The sequence below is a fragment of the Morus notabilis genome, unplaced genomic scaffold, assembly GCF_000414095.1.
Source record: "Morus notabilis unplaced genomic scaffold, ASM41409v2 Scaffold118, whole genome shotgun sequence".
Taxonomy (NCBI): Eukaryota; Viridiplantae; Streptophyta; class Magnoliopsida; order Rosales; family Moraceae; genus Morus; species Morus notabilis.
Window position 1 is genome coordinate 295,358 of NW_010364457.1, and position 20,457 is coordinate 315,814.

The window sequence follows — 20,457 nt, forward strand, 5'->3', positions numbered from 1 at the left end:
AATGTAAAATTTCAGTACAGAGCGGTCACGCATAGAGGTTTTCTCTTGAGAATTTATAGCAGGCTCTTTTAGTTCGTAGATTTAAACAGAAAAATTTTAATAAAAATTTAAAATTTTTGTGAGAAAAAAATTATGATAAAAAGATTTAAACATTGTTTTGTGGTTACATTATAGATATAATCTATACAAATAACTATAGATTTGACTCTATTATAAGTGTAAAGTTTAAATCCCTATGTAGAAGTTTTATCTTTTGATATTAATAAATAATTGTCCACCGTTTGTTTTACAGCAAAGATCCAATTTAGTGCTTTTTCTATTGGAAAGGTTCCAAATCCAACTACTGATTTGGATCTTGCAAAAAAGTTAATGAAACTTTTTTTAAAAGCTAAGTGAGTGGTAGGTTTTTTTTTTTTCCTCCGAAAACATGTGAGTGGTAGATAATTGAATATTTCTTTTACTAGTCTTTGGATAGTAGGAAAATGGAGTACAGCATTAAACATGATACACATTTGCAAACACTAATAACCGTTTAGTTCGCTAATTCGAGTTTTTAATTTGAGTTCAGATATAACTTTATGTGAGAGCTTTTTACTATAGTAAAACAATTATATGTGACTGTTTCTGAGAGCTTTTTATTGTAATAAAACTTAAAGTTTAAACTTGAATCGGTGAAATGAACGGTGTGCATAAATAAAAGAGCTTTTGTGTAAATAAAGTTAGTCGACAAACTCGGTTCTTATAATGATAATTCAGCAGCTTACATTTATTTATGCTGAAAATTCTCTCGGAACAGTGAATCTTGGGAAATCAAATATTTTTAAAACGAACATTTTGTTCAGCAAAAAAAAAAATAAAAAAAATAAAAACGATATAATAATAAATAATTGGTGATACCATGTTAAGTTTTACACTTTGTTTTTGTGAGAAAGTTTTACACTTTTATATCAATGGCATAAGATATTTGCAAAAAGATGGGTTCAAGTGCAAAATTATTTATATATTTCAAGTTGGAAGAAATACCATTGAAATGATTTACCTCTAAAATTTTTCTTCTGTTTTTACTTGTTTGTTATCTTATCAATCTTCATGTTCATGTATGTCTCTTTCTGATTCTCTTTAAAGTTTGAACTACTACATATGGTCTAATTAATGGCTCCCAAAGCCTCCCATGCACAAAACAGCCTTAACATCTTGGCCAATTGGTTGGTCAGAATTCATTGTGAGGGTGGCAAAAAATGGAAAAAAAAAAAATGCATTTATATATTTTTGGTAACAAATTTTTTTTTTTTTTTTTTTTTTTTTTTTTTTTTTGTTTTTTGGGTTTCAATTATTAAAGCAAAGTTTGAAGGAATGTTTGCAGTTGTACTTTTCCTAGCAGCACATATAGATAGATTTGGTGAGACTTGGATTTTGATCCTTTTTCAATGTTTGGAATTTGCCTACTAAATTGAGTGGAGAAGGATGAAATTGGGCCAATGGAAATGGCATGGGGAGTCCAATATTGATACACATCATATGCAACTGTCCAATACATGCCCGCCATTTTGATTTGCCAACGTTGGATTTTTCTGTTTGAGATGGGGAATATTAGGGGGTTTTATGGACATGTTTTATGCTTTCCTATTGTCTACAATATATTTGACTGGTTTTTGTATTGTATTGGTTGATTGCTACATTATTATTAGTTTAGTATTGACGACGTTGCTAAGTAAAATGGCACATGTGCTTGTATGGTCGGAGTCGTGTCTTTCTTTGCTAAATGGAGGCTTAAATCGAACTATACTAGTCAAACGGAGTAGTCTAACTTTTAATGTTTATCCAAAATGGATAAACGACCCGCCACCCCTGTGAGTAATAGGCTGTGACTTCATCGAGATGAATAGTATTACTCTTTTAATTAAAACTGTAATACACATGTTGTGTTTGAAATTGATCATATTTTTATTTTTCACGTTTTTTGAGAAAGAAAAAATGAAAACGTTTTTAAAATGGCGTTTGGCGCAATAAAAACAAACAACATAAATGAAAATGATTTTTTGGTTTAGTATAAAATGAGAGTGAAATGAAAAACGACTTTTAGTCGTTTTTCATTTTTTGTTTTCGTTTTCTCCTCTCTCGAGTAGAGAGAGAAAAAAATAGACATTAATGGTTTTTTTTTTTTATACTGAAAATAATCTTTTGATAAAACTACAAAACGCATTTTCAAAAATGATTTCTATTTGAGATTGAAAACGTTTTCATTTTCATTTTCATACAAAAAATAAAATTATTTTAAAATGAGTTTCAAGTGCGCCCACAATTTCAATGTTTTCTTACTTGAAAATAAATAAAAACCAAAAAACACCCCTTTTTAGGGGGAATATTATAAGGACACTCGACAAAAATGACAATAACAAAACAGGGCTGGAGAATTTCTTCAAAGCTCAAAAAGTTCCTCTGAATAAGATAACACAAATTTAGCAAGTGAGGAGCTACTATATTATTTGTTTTAACAATATGTCAAGAGTAACAATACAATTAACTATGAAATATATGAGAGATCAACTTCAGCTTGAGAGCACAACACAGAACGAGAACCAACATTAAAAAATAAAAAAAATAAAATAAAGTGGGGATTCAAACTCTATAAAGTGCGCGTTTAATACAACCACTAGAACCAATGCTAGGACATCAATAACAGCTTTTCAAAACCAATTATTATTATTGCTTGACTGTCTAGAAAACTTCCTAAATCTCAAGGTTCATGTCAAACTCAATTTTCGGTACACGTTGGTTTCTGTCATCTAATTGAAATCCGAAACCTAGGTATCGAAGGTAGGGACATGACTATAAGTATCAGCGAATTTTTTTTTTTTTTTTAACAGGCAGGAATGAAAATACCTTTTCTGTTCGAGTTTCTGTCGTATTAGATGGGTAGTGTTTAACTCATAATGTTTATATATTTATTTTGTATTTCACAATTAACAAATCAGAGTGGCGCAGCGGAAGCGTGGTGGGCCCATAACCCACAGGTCCCAGGATCGAAACCTGGCTCTGATACATTGGAGTAGCTTCCTCTTCCTGCCCCCTTTTTTTTTTTCTCCTCTTTCGCAGGCCCTAATACTTTTTGAGCTAATTGCCCCTTAATTATTGTGGATTGATGCGATGGTCCTTTCTAAAGTTTAATAACCAGTCACTGTATTCGAAATTATTGGCATTTACATTTTACGCCAATTGATGGATTAAAGAAAGAAATAAACTAAAAGCTATTTGTCAAGAATCTACCCCCAAAAACAGCTCAATGCACGTTAAATTTTTTATTTTTATTTTTTTGCTTGAAATGCACGTTAGTTTCCTCCAAAAGAAAAACATCAGTTATCGATTTCCAGCTATTTGTCAAGAAGAATTCCTTCAATGAGTTGATTTTCATAATTAAATGTTTTAGGATCATTTTGCTGATTCAAGATAAATTTTGGGGACAGTAGTGCAAAAAAAAAAAAAAAAAAAAAAAAAAAAAAAAAAAAAAAAAAAAAAAAAAAAATCTTTTATTTCTCTCATCAATCAGACCAAACTTTATTTATCTGTTCCCTCCAAGTTGCATCTCTTTTATTCCAAACTTTATTTATCCGTTCGCCCCCAAATTGAAGAGCTACAATCTATCGCCTCGTAGCAGCAAGTGGGACTTCTATACTGAAAAAGGAACAGAAAACAAAATGAACATAATTCATTGTGCTTGATTAGGTGCTAGCATTATTATCGGTGAACATAATACTAGTTCACGTACACATTCAGACAACATTAACAATGCAAAAAATTACAACAACAAAAAAGAAAAAGAAAAATACCAGTTCCATAGAAAGGAAAATCATAAAATTGCAGTTCTCTAATTAATTGTGTTGATTAGATGCTAGCATTATTGATGGAGATTGTTACAAAAACATCTCCAGTTGCTTAGATGCTAGCAATAATTTCGGTGACTATTTTTGACACAGTACTAGTCCATGTACACTTGAGATGATATTAATGATGGAGATTGTTACAAAAACATCTCCAGTTCCATATACGGAAAATCAGCAAAAGTAAGTAAGCAATATCTTGTTTCATATTCAAATTGAACATTAGTAGTCGTTATTGACTGAAAGGCTAGCACTATTATCTATACAGTTGAACATAGTTCATGTACATCTTGAAATGATACTAAGTACTAACAACGGAGAAGAATACAAAAGCATCTCCAGCTCCATGTAAAAAACTCTTTCAGAAGTATGTTGGGAATGTAGCCACTGGGCACAGATCAAAAAAGAGCCGTCAAGCGTGGATCAATTCATTTTTGTGTTATAGTCAGGATCAATAGGGTAAACTTCATTCATTAGCTTGAATAGAGAAGAAGGATGTCCAATCTGCCTGTCCATTCTTGACCAGGCTTCAAGGAGATTGGTTTCTCGATCAATGCTCCGTCCACACAAAGTGTACGCTTGTACTCGTCGTCTCCAAAGTCTGCCATGGCTTTGGTTTTCCTCTCCCATGGATTCCAAACCACTGTGGACGAGAAAATCTCAGAGTCAGAGGAACTCATGTATCATTTTTGCTTGCCATTTCACCTTCCTATATATATCAAGCATCAAACGGATAAGTTGGTAAAGGTTCTATCATCAAAAAAATAAAAAAGTTTTGGTAATGAACCTAAAGTTAAGACACCCGTGTAATGAATCTTTGTCAAGGAATCAGATAGGAGTCTGAGGTTTAACATGATCCTCCAAAGTCCAAGCTCATATATTTGCAGAAAGAGTCAAAATTCCAACTTCCGAAATGAATTATCATTCATTTAACCCGACTTCAATATCAGAGGTTTCACTTTTTCTTCCCAAATCTTGAGCCAGAGCATCCCTGCCCAATCCTTATCAAACACCCAAGATTCATAAATGATTTACATTTTGCTCTTGTTTGTCATGGAGGGATACACAGCGCAATAGCATTTGTGTACTTTAGTTCTTTTATGACGGTCGTTAGTAATCCCAGATCCCATTTAGATGATAATTACAAAGCTTAAATTGAAGATTTTGTTTCTACTTATGACACCCAGTTTAGCAGTTTGAGGTGGAAATATAAAATGACCGTGGCAAAAATGGCAATATTCTTTTGATCATAAAACTTAGGCGAAGAAAGGAATCATACCAACATCTGGAAGTCCCTCCTTCTGTATGATAAATGTTCGCTTCTTCCCATGGTCCAAAATAGCCACCTTACTTGAAGTGTCAAGATAAACTCGATCCACCTGCAAGAAAGAAACCGAGAAACAAAAAAAGGAAAACAAAAACCTTGATAAGCAAAATGCTTTCAATTGGTTAACAAAGAAATGAACATGATTGCACCAAAAATTCCGTTTCCATGATCACTAAGAGAAAGGTTTTCTTTACATCATACCTCAGATTCAAATGTTAGGGAATTTCCTTGATCAGTGAAGCGCTCTCTCTGACATAGGTTGTCAAAATAGTCTCGAGTCTCCAGGCCTTCAATCCTCACTTCACTGTTGGAAGATATATTTGTGATCTTTGCTTAACTCTCAGAAGATAATAAAACAGAAAGCTATCATAATTCTACTAGAAACTGTTCATTTTCATATCTCATGCAATTAGTGTTGCCAGTTTCCATGGAAATATCTACAAGAAAAACGAGCCCCACTTGAACGTTTGCCTACCCGATATCAGAAATGGAGAAATATGTATGGAAGGCAAATGAGAAACTGAAAGGCTTGCAATTCATGTTCCTGACACGCGGAATCAAGGACAGATTCCCATTGGCCCCCAAACAGACCCTCAGACGAAGCTCGAAACTGGTAGAATGACAAAAATCACCATTTCAGAATGACTGCAGTTTTTAAATTTCTCAGTATTACTTTTCATATAAAAGTGAATTTGATATGTGGGCAGTCTGTATGAAAGCTCTTAAGCAACGCATGAGTATTAATGATGAAAACTTGAAAGCCTCAGAAGGGAATGTAAGCATTGAAGCTCAAACCTGTGTGGCCAGACCTTGAGATCTTCATCAGACGGTTTAAGCAGCAAATCAATGAATGTCTTTCCATCAGAATCAGTACGAATCATAAAAGGTGGAGGATTCTTTTCAATGACCCAAAGCTTGTTCCTGGCAAACCCATGTTGCTCCAAAGTTCCCCTATTTCCAAACTATGAAATAAAAATGGAACCAAACCCCATTAAGCAAGAAAATTCTTAGATGATCAAGTGTACATGCACTCTAACATACACTTCTTTACCTGTGGGAAACCAATTTGGATTCCTCCACGAACTGCTTTTGGTGGCTTAAAGACTGCCTAAAGTAGTTGAAAAAGATAAGTATAATGAAAGGGACCCGAATTTTGTCAGAAGATAGCAATGACATATGTACAAGAACATTAAACTGAAGGAAAAGAAAAAAGAAAGGAATTAGCCCATTCAAACATTTAAACCAAAATGCAGGGGTTTTGCCAACCCACTCAAATTGCGAAATCCATTTCTTGGATGGTTTTACCAGCCCATTTAAACTTGTTAATAAAATTGCAAATTCCCATTTCTTGGAGTTGGAGAGGTTTCCATTTTGCAAATAGTACCAGTGAACAAAAAGAGCCTTTCAAAAAGTTCACCTCATTACTAGTGAACAAAGGACTTAGAATTATCTCTTTCAAATTCGTAATCTCTTGAAGGGTTTTACCGTTCTGTGAATACTGTGAAACTAAAGCAGGCACTTTTTCATGGGTATGACAATAGCATTTGGCGTCAGAGTTCTAAAAAACTAAAACTAATGAAGAAAAACTACGAACAATAAAAAACTTCTGAGAAAATTACTTTACTACTAGTGAACAACAACTCTTCTCCACGGTCAGTCATCCAAGAACGAACCTGACCTCCGTACAAGCTCACCTGTATTCACATCACACAAAAGAAATTTCAATTCTTCAGAATGTAAACAGAGGAACGAGATTCAAAACTAGGTATTATTCAATTCTACATTCTAACCTTCAAATGTTTCAGAATGTAAACAAGAAAGAAGATTCAAAACTAGGATTTGTCAATTTCACATTCTAATTTCCAATTTTTTCAGAATGTAAACAAGAAACGAGATTCAAAACTAGTATTTGTTCAATTCCGCATTCTACTTTTCAATTTTTTGGAATGTAAACAAGAAATGAGATTCAGAAACTTGTAATGCAATTCAACCAAATTTCTACGAACACCAAATTATCAACAAAGAACACAGGAAAATCAAAACACACAGAAAAAAAGAAAGAAATCGAAACCGATCGATCGAGAAGCCATCAACAAGAAAAAGAAAACTAACCCGCGCAGAAAATCCTCCAGAACTCCTGAGAAGAACCTGATCGATTCCATTTCTGTCCTTCACCACATCCACCGAACCTCCTCTTTGATCGCCACTCAAACCAGAAGGATTCATCTTCGAACACAAGAAAGTGATGAAACAGAGAACAACTTTCTCTCTCTTACTCTCTCTCAACCAAAACTGCGAAAAATCGAAATGCTGAAAACCGACTTCGCTCTAACACCGCCAATATAAACGACTTTCATAAGCTCCCTTTTTTTTTTTTTTTTTTTTTTCTCTGAGCAGTTGAAAATCAAGGATTTCTTGTGAAGAAAAAGAAAAAAAAATCCCGATTTTCTCGTGAAATGAAACCAGAATCCCAACTACCAATATAACTAACTAATTTTCTCTTTCTTCGGAAGAAGAAGAAGAAACATGAGACTGAAACAAACTTCCAGAAACGGTTACGCAAGCATTTGTGGTGGGAAACAAGATTAATTCAATAAAATGGTTATTTATTTATTTATAATTTTGGGGGTCAGATATTGAAGATTAAAGAGATTTTTGTTTTTCTTATGTAATCATTTGAACAGATCTTGGAGGGGTTGATAAATTTATGAATGATGATAATTAAGTGCAACTTGCAATTTTTTTAAGTTCCAAAAAGAAGCCAAAAAGTGGGAAAAATTATAAATTATTGGGGTAATAGTGAGGATTGGCGATCATTAGTTTTGTTCCCGCACGGCCTGATGGGGACTGAAAAGTCTCAACATGCGAGCGCTGATTAACGGAATTAACTACCCTTTGAAAAGGGTGACATAATCTATGCTATAATTTTGCCCCTAAAAGATTCCTTATCTTCATTTATGCCCCCCAAAGAGCATGTCATTTTTGTCGGTTGATTGGTTTTTTTCAATAGACCATGCTTTACTAGTCAAAACCCATGTTCATCCAAGGAGGGGAAAAGGATATTTTCAAAAAAAAAAAAAAAAAATCTAAAAAAATAAAAAACATGTGGATATATGAATTACTTTACTTAAAGGTACACGGAATCATTTTTATTGTAACTTTACTAAGGTGATGATGATCAATAGTAGTGGTAGTACATAAAATTGTCTTTGGTGTAAGTGTACTATTGAATAGTCTAAAGATTTGTATGGCCGAAAACTGTAAGATGAATCACTTGTGAATCACGAATGAAATCTTTTCAAAACATTGAATTTTAATTAATAAGATTGCCCATCAGCTTTGTCGGCATCCATCGGATGTGAAATGCGATAGAGAAATTCCATTGCAAGGAACAGCAATAGCACTTCTCAATCTCATACGTTTAAATAAGATGCATGAATCCAATAATAGAAAATTTTATATGAATTATATATATGGCAATTAATCTCACAGTATAAATTAGATAATTGACTAAAAAATTTTATAATAATTAATAAAATTAAATTTTTATCACGCCACATAATTAAATTTTTATATTTAATGTATAAACCACTATAAAAACGTAAACATTAAAAATTCGTCAATATATATATATAACATAATCAAGGCAAAATATGTGAGTTACTTCTCTTACGTTTAAATAAGATACATGAATCCAATGACTAGAAAAAGAAAAAAGAAAACCCACAAGCAAGTCAGAATTTGCAAGTTCTTGGACGGCTTTAGCAGAAGACAAAGTGCAAAACTCTCACCAATGCCACGCATTTTAGTTCCACAAATTTTACCCATTTTTGAGAGTGATGGGCTTTGACTTGCAATCCACTCGAAAAAGAGAAAAAAAGTCCCAGTTTAAGATGTAACAGCTGAAGCTAAGACTAGCAAGAAAAGATTTTGCATGGGCAAATTGAATTACAAGCCAATGGTAAAGGTTCAATGGAATTTCTTCTGAAAAGTTCTTTTAATAAGCTTGGTGAGCTTTTGTCCCTACTTGTTTTTCAACTGGAAAAACAATTCAGAAAAGGCACCTACTTTTCTTTATTTACCTAAAAAAAAAAAAAACATGCCTATCACAAAAGCAGAAAGATTCAGACCCATACTCAACTTTCTCCTAATATCAGAAGAAGATCGATTACAAAAGATTTCTTCCTCTCTACCATCTGCATAAGGAGGATAACAATATATAATTTGCTTTTTGCAAGAGACAACATTAAATAAATTTTCGGTCATGGTTATCCAAGAAATAGCATATATAAGGTGCAATAATTAGTACAAACAAACTACTTTCCTCCAAAACCTGTCCTAATTGCCTAAAACAGTACTTATAAATAGCTACTGCTTTAAAAATAAAAATAAAATAAAAATAAAATAAAAATAAAAAATCCTACAATGTATAAAGCTACTAGGTCAATAACTAATCACACATAAAATGAAAATCATATGCAACAATGTGATAGATATGTCCCTCATCATCTACCTAATTGCACTCTGCTACCTACTGTTGCAAGTCAATCAGAACTCGAGCACACTGTGAAACCACAAGACCTTTGGTCAAGATGTGGGCAGACACATGGCTGCATACAGGACCCTCTTTTCGATCATCTAGCAGCAACTGTGTCAGTCCTAGAGCTCGAGCCTAACAACTGATGAAGCTTGGTTTCTGAATTTGAACTTTCATGGGTGTTGCGATCTGGTTTCACATTCCTATTTAAAGTAATAGAGTTGTTTGGTACTTTCTCAGTATTGTTTCTTAGGGTCAAATCAGCTTCAACGTTACTTGAGACGGTCTCTCCTTTCTGTGCTAGCCCTCTAACTTCCAGCTTCTCCTGCACAAAGTCAGTTAGCAAAAGAGCAGCTCAATCAAATACAGCTTTGCTCAACTACCAAAGAAAGGGTGTGTGCGTCTGTGCATATATGCATGAATATGAGGAAGCAAAAAGTTGGCAAATTGCAAATATTCTTATTATACGCTCAACATTGGCAAAGGAGACGCATTTAATATGAGGTAATACCATCAATGCGGCGTTTTCATGCCTCAGTTTTCCTGAATCGCCTTTCAGTTGTTCTAGTTCACACTTAAGGGCCGCATTCTCCGCATTCAAGGATTCCCATCTTGTCAGCAACTCCTCATATTCCGCCTGCTTTCTCAACCTAGACTTCTTCGCAGACTCTCTGTTTGCTTGTTTCCTTCTCTCCCGTTTCAACTGCCTTTCGTCCTGTGAAATTTAACATCCAGAAATATGATGTAATAGAACACCATTCCTAATCTTTTGACTTCTTTATATCCGGTCCAAAGTTATCAAGTACTCAAAACGTCTCATAACTAATCCCCCATTAAGTCCTTCCGTCAAGAATCTGTTAAAAATGGGATGGAAAAAGACACGTGACTTCCATGTAACAGTTTGATGTATGAAACGCTTGCAATGTCCTTCATTAAACAACATGTGGCCTTCATATTTTCCGCCTAATTTTTAACAGTCAATTTTCGGTAAGGACTTCAATGGAAGAATTTAGTAAATTTGGTGTCCAAATTTCGGATTTACCCTTAAGTTTGGGGACCAAAAATGATATTTACCTTAAAATAAACAAGCAGAAAAGTATTCAAGGCCCAAATCTACACGTGCTGATCTTATTTTGACAGAAAAAGAGGGGCACTCTTTTGACAAAAAGCAGAAAAGAAAGAGATAAAGCTTTATTATTTACATACCAGAGCCAAGGCCAAGGCATCAGAAGGAAATCCTATCCCAGAAGAAGTGGCACAAGTCGGGGTATTTCCTGCTTTCTCACATTGGGATCCAACATACCCGATGAACACAGGAAGCATGGTATTGTCAGAGAGATCAGTAGAAGTCTCATTTACTTTTTCTTCAATTGAAGAATTGACCTGAGTATAGGCTTTCACATCAATATCTGCCGCCAAGAAAATTGAGCAAAGAAATCAGTCAGCATGAAATAGTTGACATATGGCTCATCATCTTCCAAATATATAAGACCAAAAGCATGACAAATATTATTCCTGACCCTGCATGCAAGTTAACCCAAAAGCACAAAAACGAACATTTTTCTCCCCAAAAGTGGAAAAAGCGGGATTGAAAAGTGGGTGGCAATTGGAAGTAAAAGAAGGAAACAAAAAACTGCCTCTAAAAATGAATGCAGATCTCCAACGCAAGAAATTTTCGACACTAGAAAGTTACAAACACAAGGCATAAGATAGTGAAAAGAATTTTCACCGTACCACTGCTTTGCTTGCTCTCAGCCCCATTATTCATCTGAAATTTGTCTGCCTGAAAGATGAAATCCACAAATACTTTAACTCACATAACGCATTATCATTATATTTCAAATAAATAAAGATAAAGAGGGCAAAATAAAGGAACCCATTAGACATGAGAAAATTAAACATAACAAAGTCAGATTCTCACATCACTACTTCCATTGCTTCCATCTGTCATGCCATCAACATCACGTTCCAAACTGCATACATTATAAAGTCAGCAACCAGTCGGATTTTGGTAAGTTAAAACATAAGTTAACTAGCTGCAAGTTTCTGATGAATGCATTATCTCAACATAAAACTAAATGCAATCTTCAAAACTCCCCAAGCTCGAAACTTTCCCCTTAAATTTATCAGTAAAGAACAACTCTAAGTCGGTATACCGCATATATACCTCTGTGATACATCACTTTGGGGATTATCACATCCAACTTGAATGGGAAGCCCATCTGACCCTTTTAGCTTCTTTGCTAATCCTTGTTCCATTTGCTCCAATGATTTAAAGCTCTTTAGTGCTTGAAGAAATGACTACACAAAATATAAATATTTTCAGCAAAAGCTGGACAAAGTAGATGCTTTTCCAATGAGCAATTGCCAAATTGGCCTAACATCATAAAAGGGCTAGAAATAACAAAAATTTAAAAACATTATCTATCAATCACTTCCATGACAAAAACCGATTAAACTTGATATTTATCGTGAATCAAAAGAATCCATGGGGTTCGTAAGTTCTGTTCATGCAATCAAAATTATCAGTTGTGTAGCAAAACTTCCCTTTAATTGAACTGCGATGGAAGAAAAAAAAGGAAATAAAATAAGAGTTTTGTGTTCAATTAAACATAGATATTAAATTGATAGGAATTTGGAGGTCAAAATTTGAATAAAGAACAATTAATAGAAAAAATTGAAGCAGATTAATGAAAAGAAATTAAGTGAATCCCATAAAATCTAATATTCATAAACGTTGTCAATTTTCTGATTCGCAAGAAAAAGAAAACTTTAGAAGGCCATGCCAAAAGAGATCCCCAAATTGAACAAACCTGAAAGTTTGGAATCTTCGAGAGGACAATATGGGGAGCGCGGAAACCCTAACCCTGGCTCGAATTTTCCAGCGTTTGCTTCCTTTTTCTCGGAAATTGGAGGGAAAATCTTTGATTTGGCGTGATTTCTGAAGGAGCCAAGATCGAATACAGTGACGGAGGGGAAGGAGGAGGGAGAATCGGCGGTGCACGCGCCGGCGCGTGCGGTGGTGCTCTGTATGTGTTCTCGCGAAAGTGGATCGTGTCAAACGCACATGTAAAGGTTGTTGAACTGTGATAACCTGATTGGCCCAGATCGTCGGTTCCGGACAGTTGCTGAACGTTCGCCACGTGTCGAAATTTCATAAAGGATTGGGTTCAGTAAAATAGGCTCGTCATTAGCCGAACTTTCCTCGTCATGCGGCTTTACGTTTGGTTGTTCCTCCTCGTTGGCAAATGTACGGTGTTTTTTTTTTTTTTTTTGAGTTTGGATTTCGTTCTAAAATAATTTTAATTTTTATATGAAAATGAAAACAGAAACGTTTTCATCTTTATTTTAAAATCATTTTTGAAAATGTGTTTGGTAATTTTATTTTAAAATTATTTTCAGTTTAAAAAAAATTAAAATTGTGTTTGGTGGTTTAATTTTTAAAAACATGTAATAATATTTAAAATAATAATATATTAAATAAACATTATATACATGAAAACTAGAGGAAATGGGTGTGTTTCGGGGGAGAGGGCAATCGAAGAAGAGTGAGGGGGCCAGTCGGAGAAGAGCGGCAGGGCAGTCGGGGAAAGAAAAATGGAAAGGAACGGGATGAACTACGGGCGAGAAAATGAAAACAAGAAAAATGAAAACGGGAAAAAATCATTTTCAGAAACATGAGAATAAAAAGAAAATGAAAAGGGTGTTCTCAGTTTTGATTTTGGAAAAATGAGTCACTAAACGACAATCTTCATAGCGTTTTCATTTTTGCTCCTTGAAAAACGTTTTCAAAAACGAAAACAAACACGCCCATAGTGTGGAATTTCTATTTTAACTTCTTAATATCTTGATTTTGTTATTTTATTTTTTTTAGTATCAACTAATCTGATAGGTAACTTGTTAATTTTGATTGTTATACAATATTAAACGATTGTATTTATTGTAATAACATTTATAAGGCAAATTTTTTAAAAAATAAAAAAAAGGCATTCAGGGCCAAGTCAAGACGCTCAAAAACACTTTATGCTTGAAATCCCAACACAGCCTAACATGAGGGCTTTAGGCCAGGCTTGGCTGATGATAATGGACTTGAGTGGCTTGTTTATCTCAGTCTAAATTTACGGTTCTAATTTAAAAGAAAATATTATATTATACTAATACAATGATTTTTGTTTCGCTGCTAAAACTGGAGTTTATTCAGAAAGCTTAGAAAACAAGTGAGTTACCACAACCGGAGCAACAATCTTGGAGGCAATGAAACCAAATAAAGGTCCAAACTCATTAAACGCCCGTTTAGTTCCCTGATTCTAATTTTTAATTTGAGTTAAGATGTGATTTTATGTAAAAGTTTTTTACTGTAGTAAAAAAGTTAGATGTGACTATTTCTAAGAGCTTTTTACTGTAGCAAAACTCGAATTCTAAACTCAAATCGGTGAAATGAATGGGGCCTAAGAGCATCTCCAATGTAATATTATAATTAAGATATTAATTTCAAAAATTCTCCCTAACTATCACTCTTGTAACACTTTGCTTTTCGAATTTTAAAACGTAACATCTGCTTCCCCCGAATTTTGATCTGTTAACAAGTTTTCTTCTTCTGTTACAATGAGTGACGAAATTCACCACGTGTCACGTACATGACTCATATGAGGAGGGTATTATCATAAAATACCATGCAAAAACCTCAGGTTATTAAAAATGGATTATAAAACTCAAATGCGTAAATTAAAAAAAAAGATTAATCCATTATATCGATTATGTTGGTTGTGTTAGGGTTAGAAGTTTTCCCCTAAAAAGAAAATTCAGAGAAACAAAATCAATCTTCATTGTAAATCGATATAGGTGATGATTTTGAATTGGTTGTGTTAGGTTTGATGATTCCGAATTTGCACAGTCTGAAGATGAAATTGATATAGGTGACACAGTTGAACAAACATTGCAAGGGCTAGAGAGAAAGAATGGAAAGGGTCCAGTGCTTGGTGATGAGAGCGTGTGGTGGTTGAGGAAAATGAAGAAGATAAATACGCTAATACGATTTCTTTTTGTTTTATGACAGGAGTACATTGATTTCGAAACATCGATGGGGGCATTATGAAAAAGCCAGAGAACTTCGTAAGAGGGCATTAGACCGGACAAAGCATCCCATGGGAGAAAATCAATGGTTCAGATTTGCATGAACAGGATATGAATGTACCAGAAGAAACTCAAGTAACAGTTGTGAAGTTACAGGAAGCTGCCTTGAGATGGAAGAAACAAAAACTTTCCACCTATTAGGAAGAAGAATAAAGGTTTTGAGATGTGCATGTATTGCTGTATATTCTGGGAAAATCTTGTTACTTTTTTCTCCTCCTCAGTAGGCTTCTCACTTTTATACTTTGTAATATGCATTTTAAAGCCATCAATACATCATACCATGAATTTTAGATTTTGGCACATTTATAGCTTTGGATTTTCTTAGTTCTTAGAGTATTCTAACTATTAAAAGGACCTAAATACCCTTAAAAAATAAAAATGGAATTTCAAGATAAAAACAAATATTAAAGAACAACAGAGTTAAAACAAAATAATTTACTAAAAGAAAAAAGGGACGTTATTCGGTATGTTTTTTTATTCGTCGGATCTAAATAAAATCACGTAAAAGTTAAGAAATACGCAAATTTAATGGTTAAAAAATTTTAATGTACTGATACGCTAGGCGTACCATAAAATCTCTCAAGAAAAAAAAAATCAAGAAGAATAAGGAAAAATTTTCTTATCCCACAGTCGTCGTCGGGCCGCTGCGAGATCGAGATACCAGTCCCTCCGTTGCCGCCGCTGGAGCATGCCCGCCTTCGTTGCAGCATGCCCGCCTCCGCCTCCGCTAGTTCCCAATAGATTGATGAGCGCCACCCTTGAGAGATCCTGCACGGCTACACCCAATGCCATGATCAAATTCTGTGTTTTCTCTATTCTATATTGTCCATCCCTGTAACTAAATAAAGAATTTAGGAGAGGGAACTTTTGTGAATGGCATGGCCAACTTTCATGATGAAGCCCAACCAGCTCCTTTTGTGTCCCTTCAAAGAATTTTTAGAAGTTGTTATTTACCCTTTTTTTCTTGTTTTGGCTCCCATATATTTTTAAATTCAAATTTTATGTTGAATGTTTTGAATATTCCATTTATATCCTTAAATTGATCTATTTTGACTCCATTAGACTATATTATACAAACAATTTAGTTTAGAAGTTTGATATAACTTAAGCCCCCTCTAAAAATTATTTTTTTCTTTGTTTCTGTTGATGAATAAAATGTACAATCTACACTATGTGATAACTGTACAAGAAAATGAAAAAAAAAATGATACAGATTCTAAGATAAGGAAACTAGCTAAAAGTACATAATAATAATGTGAGGAAATTTATCCTCTGCACTTGAAGAAAGAACACAGATTTTCAAAAGAGAAAATAAAAGCAAATATAAACGAACAAGACACCAGCAATTATACTTGATTCGGATTCCAAATAATCCTAATCCAAGTTAGGGATTTCTTTCCTAGTCCAATCCACTAATAAACAGGGATTACACACTCAGATTCTCTCACGCTTCTCAGGGATTTTCTCTCAGTTTCTCAAGAAACTATCGCACACCCAAAGACAGATTACAAACCCAAAAATTCACCCAACTGAATTTCTCTCTCTCAGTAATCTCACGTGTACAAAGAAGTTTTCCTTTCTGAAACTAGAGTGTGTTACAACATATCACCAATCCCTTATTTATACCAAACTAGGCCAAATAGAAGAATGGCACATGTACTAGTTACTTTGCTAGCTGTGAGAGTCTGCAGCCTTCCACAACCATTTGTTGACTAAACCACACGTCATTCCTTCAGCAAGTATAAATTAGAGACACCAAATCAACAAATCTCCACCTTGGCTCTAGATTTAACACCTTCGTGAATAGGACTAGAGATCCCTAATTTCCAGTGAGCTACATAACAAGCAACCTGAGCAAGTTCAATGCTTCCTTGAACTTGGTAATAGGAATAACCTTCGTGAGCATATCTACAGGATTGACTTCAGTAGATATCTTCACAACTTCAATTAGCCCTCTTGCAATTATGTCTCTGATAAAATGTAGCCTGACATCAATGTGTTTCGTCCTCTCGTGAAATACACTATTTTTGGTTAAGTGTATAGCACTTTGAGAATCACAGTGAACATTCACTGATTTCTGGACAAAGCCAAGCTCACTGGTAAAACCTTTCAACCAAAGACCTTCCTTTATAGCTTCTATCAAAGGCATGTACTTAGCCTCGGTTGTAGACAGAGTTATCACGTGTTGAAGACTTGACTTCCAACTGATTGTGTTTCCCCCAAGCGTGAAAACAAAACCAATTAAGGATCTTCTCTTGTCAAGGTCTCTAGCATAATCTGAATCACAGTACCCAATAACATCACAGTTTGTGTTGCTGTTCCCTGTATAGACCAATCTCAGATTTTCAATCCCCTTGAGATACCTGAGCAACCATTTTACTGCTTGCCAATGTTGTCTACTTAGTTTGCTCATAAATCTGCTCACCAAACCTACTCCATATGCAATATCTGGACGAGTGCTAACCATAGCATACATCAAGCTTCCTACACCACTAGAGTAAGGCACATGTCTCATTGCTCTGGATTCCAAATCTGCATCATGATCCTTCACAGAAGTTAACTTGAAATGAGCACCAATAGGAGTATTTGTGCTCTTAGCTTCCTTCATGCCAAAAGTATCTGCAACTTTTGAAAGGTATTCCTCTTGAGATAAAGTAAGAAAGTTCTTACTCTTATCTCTGTAGATGTCCATCCAAAGAATTCTTCTGGCAGCCCCGAGGTCCTTCATTTCGAACTCAGAGCTCAACTGTTTCTTTAACTTCTGTATTTCCCACAGATCCTTGCAGGCAATGAGCATATCATCCACATATATAAGCAAATAGATCAGTGAATTATCCTTCAGTCTAGAATAATACACATAACTATCATATTTGCTTCTTGTATACCCATGTCCTATCATAAAATCATCAAATCTCCTATACGACTGTCGAGGAGATTATTTCAAACCATATAAGGACTTCTTAAGCAGGCAGACTGTGTTATGAGGATCACCTTGTTCAAAACCTTCTAGCTGTGACATCAGAATTTCTTCATCTAAATTTCTATGGAGAAATGCGGTTTTGACATCCAATTGCTCCAGTTCAAGGTCTTGAATGGCTGTGATAGAAAGAATTACTCTTATAGAAGTGTGTTTTACAACAGGTGAAAACACTTCATCATAATCAACACCTTTTATTTGTGAGTATCCTTTTGCGACAAGTCTGGCCTTAAATCTTGGCTCCTCAACACCATGTATCCTAGGCTTCCTCTTGTATATCCATTTACAACCTATTATTTTCCTCCCTTTTGGTTTGTTTACCAAGACCCATGTCTGATTTTTCTTTAAGGAATCCATATCTTCTTCCATAGCTGTCTTCCACTTTTTCCAATCTGTGTTTTTCTTTGCTTCTGAATAAGTGGCTGGTTCTTCTAATTTGAGGGTCTCTGCAGCATTGAATGCAAAAGCTATTAGATAAGCTTGAGCATATCTTGAAGGTGGTCTGATCTGCCTTCTTGCTCTATCTCTAGTAAGCACATAATCTTGAATTTTATTTTATGTAGAACCAGGTGCAGGGTTTTCCACTTCATCTGGATGCGCTTCAGTTTGTGTCTGATCTAATTCTGCACTAGAGATGGTATCTCCACTTAAATCAGCAGTCTCGGGGGTTGACACAACATGGAAAAAATCTTCAGCGTCTTCTTCCAGCCCCTGCAAATTGTTCTCGAACTCCACCTGAAACTTTTGCTTCTTATCAGAAGTTTTAGCTTCTGGAAGCTTTGCCTGCATGTCAGTCTTATAAAACATATGTTCATTGAAGACCACATCCCTACTGATCACACACTTCTTATCCTCTAACAACCAAATTCTATAACCTTTGACTCCTTGGGGATACCCTAAGAAGACACCCTTTTTGGCTCTAGGATTTAGTTTTCCTTGACTTACATGAACATATGCTAGACAACTAAAAGGTCTTAAATGGTCATAATTAGGAGATGTTCCAGACCATACATGTTCAGGGACTTTAAAGTCTATGGCTGAGGAAGGGGATCTGTTAATTAGGTAGTAAGCAGTGGAAGCCGCTTCTGCCTAAAAACACTTTGAAAGTCCTGACTCTGTCAACATACATCTTACATTGTTCATGATAGTTATATTCATTCGTTCGGCTAAACCATTTTGCCGGGGAGTACTGGTACATGAATGTTGTCTAGCAATCCCATTACTAGCACAATATGCATTAAATTCTTGGCTATAAAACTCTAGACCATTATCAGTCCTTAATCTTTTGATTTTCTTACTTGTTTTATTCTCCATTAGTGATTTTCATTCTAGGAATTTACCAATGGCATCATTTTTATTTTTAAGAAAATAAATCTATACTTTCCTAGAAAATCATCAATGAATGAAATAAAGTATTGACATTTTGAGAGTGAGAAAGGTACATTTGGTGAGCCCCACAAATCAGAGTGAATGTAATCAAGAGTACCTTTGGTTCTATGCACTGCCTTTGGGAATTTAAGTATGTGAGCCTTCCCCATGATGCAATTTTCACAGAACTTTAAGTCACTAAATTTCTGGGTGTTCAACAGGCCCTGCTTGCTCAGTTCTTGCATTCCCTTTAAGCTCATATGTCCCAACCTTTTGTGCCATAACTCTGTAAGATCATCATTCTTCTTTGAAATTCCCGCTTCACCAGTTATTGTAGAGCCTTTTAGGATATACAATCCTTGCTGTAATTCTCCTTTCATCACCACAAAAATTCCCTTAAGGACTTTTAAAACTCAACCTTGAGCCTTGTAACTACAACTGTGTGAATCTAACATTCCTAAAGAGATTAGATTCCTCTTTAACTCAGGAATGAATCTGACTTCCTTAATTGTTCTCACTGTACCATCCCACATCTTTATCTTGATGGAACTAGTTCCTTCAAAAACACAGGAGACATTGTTCCCCATGGGTACCTTGCCTCCATTGGTTTCTTTGAAATCAAAGAGCTAATCTTTTCTGGGTTTCATGTGGAATGAAAACCCATAGTATAACATCCATTCATCTCTTGGATCTGTCCTTGACACAGTCAAGACATCAGCATTGTCATATCCTTCTGAAACTGAAGCAGCATCACCAGTGGAGTTATCATCAGCCTTTGCATTACTCTTTTTCCTCTGGGGGTAGAACCTCTTAATGTGACATTCTTTGTGACATGTCCAACAAGTCTTTTTAGTTCTTGACTTAGACCTAGACTTAGAATGACTCCTACCCTGATTTTCCTTTTTCTCAGACCTGCCACGAACATTGAGACCTTCCCCATTTGTTTTAGATGTTTTCCCATTAACCTTCAGATCAAGTTCTTTAGAGTATGCCGCACTAATCACCTCATCTAAGGACAATGTTTCTTTACCATATTTCAGGATATCTTTCAGTTGCTCAAACTGTCTAGGTAAAAAATTTAATAGAATAATAGCTTGATCTTCTTCATCAATGACAATATCAAGGTTTTCAAGATCAGTTACCAGTTTGGTGAATTCATCCAAATTCTCCTCAATGGCTTTGATCTCTTCCATCTTGAACCCGTAGTACTTTAGCTTCAGATAAATCCGGTTTGGCA

The 20,457-nt window shown here is 34.9% G+C and overlaps 2 protein-coding genes and 1 non-coding gene across 4 annotated transcripts; 1 reads left to right on the top strand and 2 right to left on the bottom strand.

Annotated features, from left to right (window-relative positions):
* Positions 1-2,970: 2,970 nt before the first annotated feature.
* Positions 2,971-3,042, top strand: TRNAM-CAU. The gene has a single exon. It is a non-coding gene; the product is annotated as a tRNA-Met (tRNA).
* Positions 3,043-4,112: 1,070 nt separating this feature from the next.
* Positions 4,113-7,556, bottom strand: LOC21395314 (putative glucose-6-phosphate 1-epimerase). Of its 2 annotated transcripts, none has more exons than XM_010106697.2 (8): positions 7,318-7,556; positions 6,825-6,899; positions 6,257-6,313; positions 6,001-6,167; positions 5,681-5,815; positions 5,407-5,509; positions 5,158-5,257; positions 4,113-4,521 (listed from the first exon to the last, which is right to left on the bottom strand). In XM_010106697.2, exons 1-8 carry the CDS (start codon positions 7,429-7,431, stop codon positions 4,352-4,354), a joined length of 921 nt encoding a protein of 306 aa, XP_010104999.1. In that variant the 5' UTR covers positions 7,432-7,556; the 3' UTR covers positions 4,113-4,351. The 2 variants fall into 2 exon arrangements, with proteins under 2 accessions (XP_010104999.1, XP_024026946.1); XM_024171178.1 differs by lacking the exon at positions 4,113-4,521 and adding an exon at positions 4,538-4,587.
* Positions 7,557-9,624: 2,068 nt separating this feature from the next.
* LOC21395315 (G-box-binding factor 3) lies at positions 9,625-12,791 on the bottom strand. The gene is made up of 7 exons (XM_024171188.1): positions 12,556-12,791; positions 11,910-12,043; positions 11,664-11,715; positions 11,477-11,525; positions 10,949-11,151; positions 10,254-10,457; positions 9,625-10,067 (listed from the first exon to the last, which is right to left on the bottom strand). Exons 2-7 carry the CDS (start codon positions 11,999-12,001, stop codon positions 9,840-9,842), a joined length of 828 nt encoding a protein of 275 aa, XP_024026956.1. The 5' UTR covers positions 12,002-12,043; positions 12,556-12,791; the 3' UTR covers positions 9,625-9,839.
* Between the last annotated feature and the right edge of the window lie 7,666 nt (positions 12,792-20,457).

Coding starts and splice junctions, on each gene's coding strand:
- LOC21395314 (XM_010106697.2), bottom strand. CDS start 7,431: ATGAATCCTTCTGGTTTGAGTGGCGATCAAAGAGGAGGTTCGGTGGAT. Junction 6,314..6,824: donor TGTTGTTCACTAGTAGTAAA/GTAATTTTCTCA, acceptor CAACTACTTTAG/GCAGTCTTTAAGCCACCAAA. Junction 6,168..6,256: donor TCCAAATTGGTTTCCCACAG/GTAAAGAAGTGT, acceptor TTTATTTCATAG/TTTGGAAATAGGGGAACTTT.
- LOC21395315 (XM_024171188.1), bottom strand. CDS start 12,001: ATGGAACAAGGATTAGCAAAGAAGCTAAAAGGGTCAGATGGGCTTCCC. Junction 11,716..11,909: donor CAAAGTGATGTATCACAGAG/GTATATATGCGG, acceptor TAATGTATGCAG/TTTGGAACGTGATGTTGATG. Junction 11,152..11,476: donor TGAGAGCAAGCAAAGCAGTG/GTACGGTGAAAA, acceptor TCTTGGCGGCAG/ATATTGATGTGAAAGCCTAT.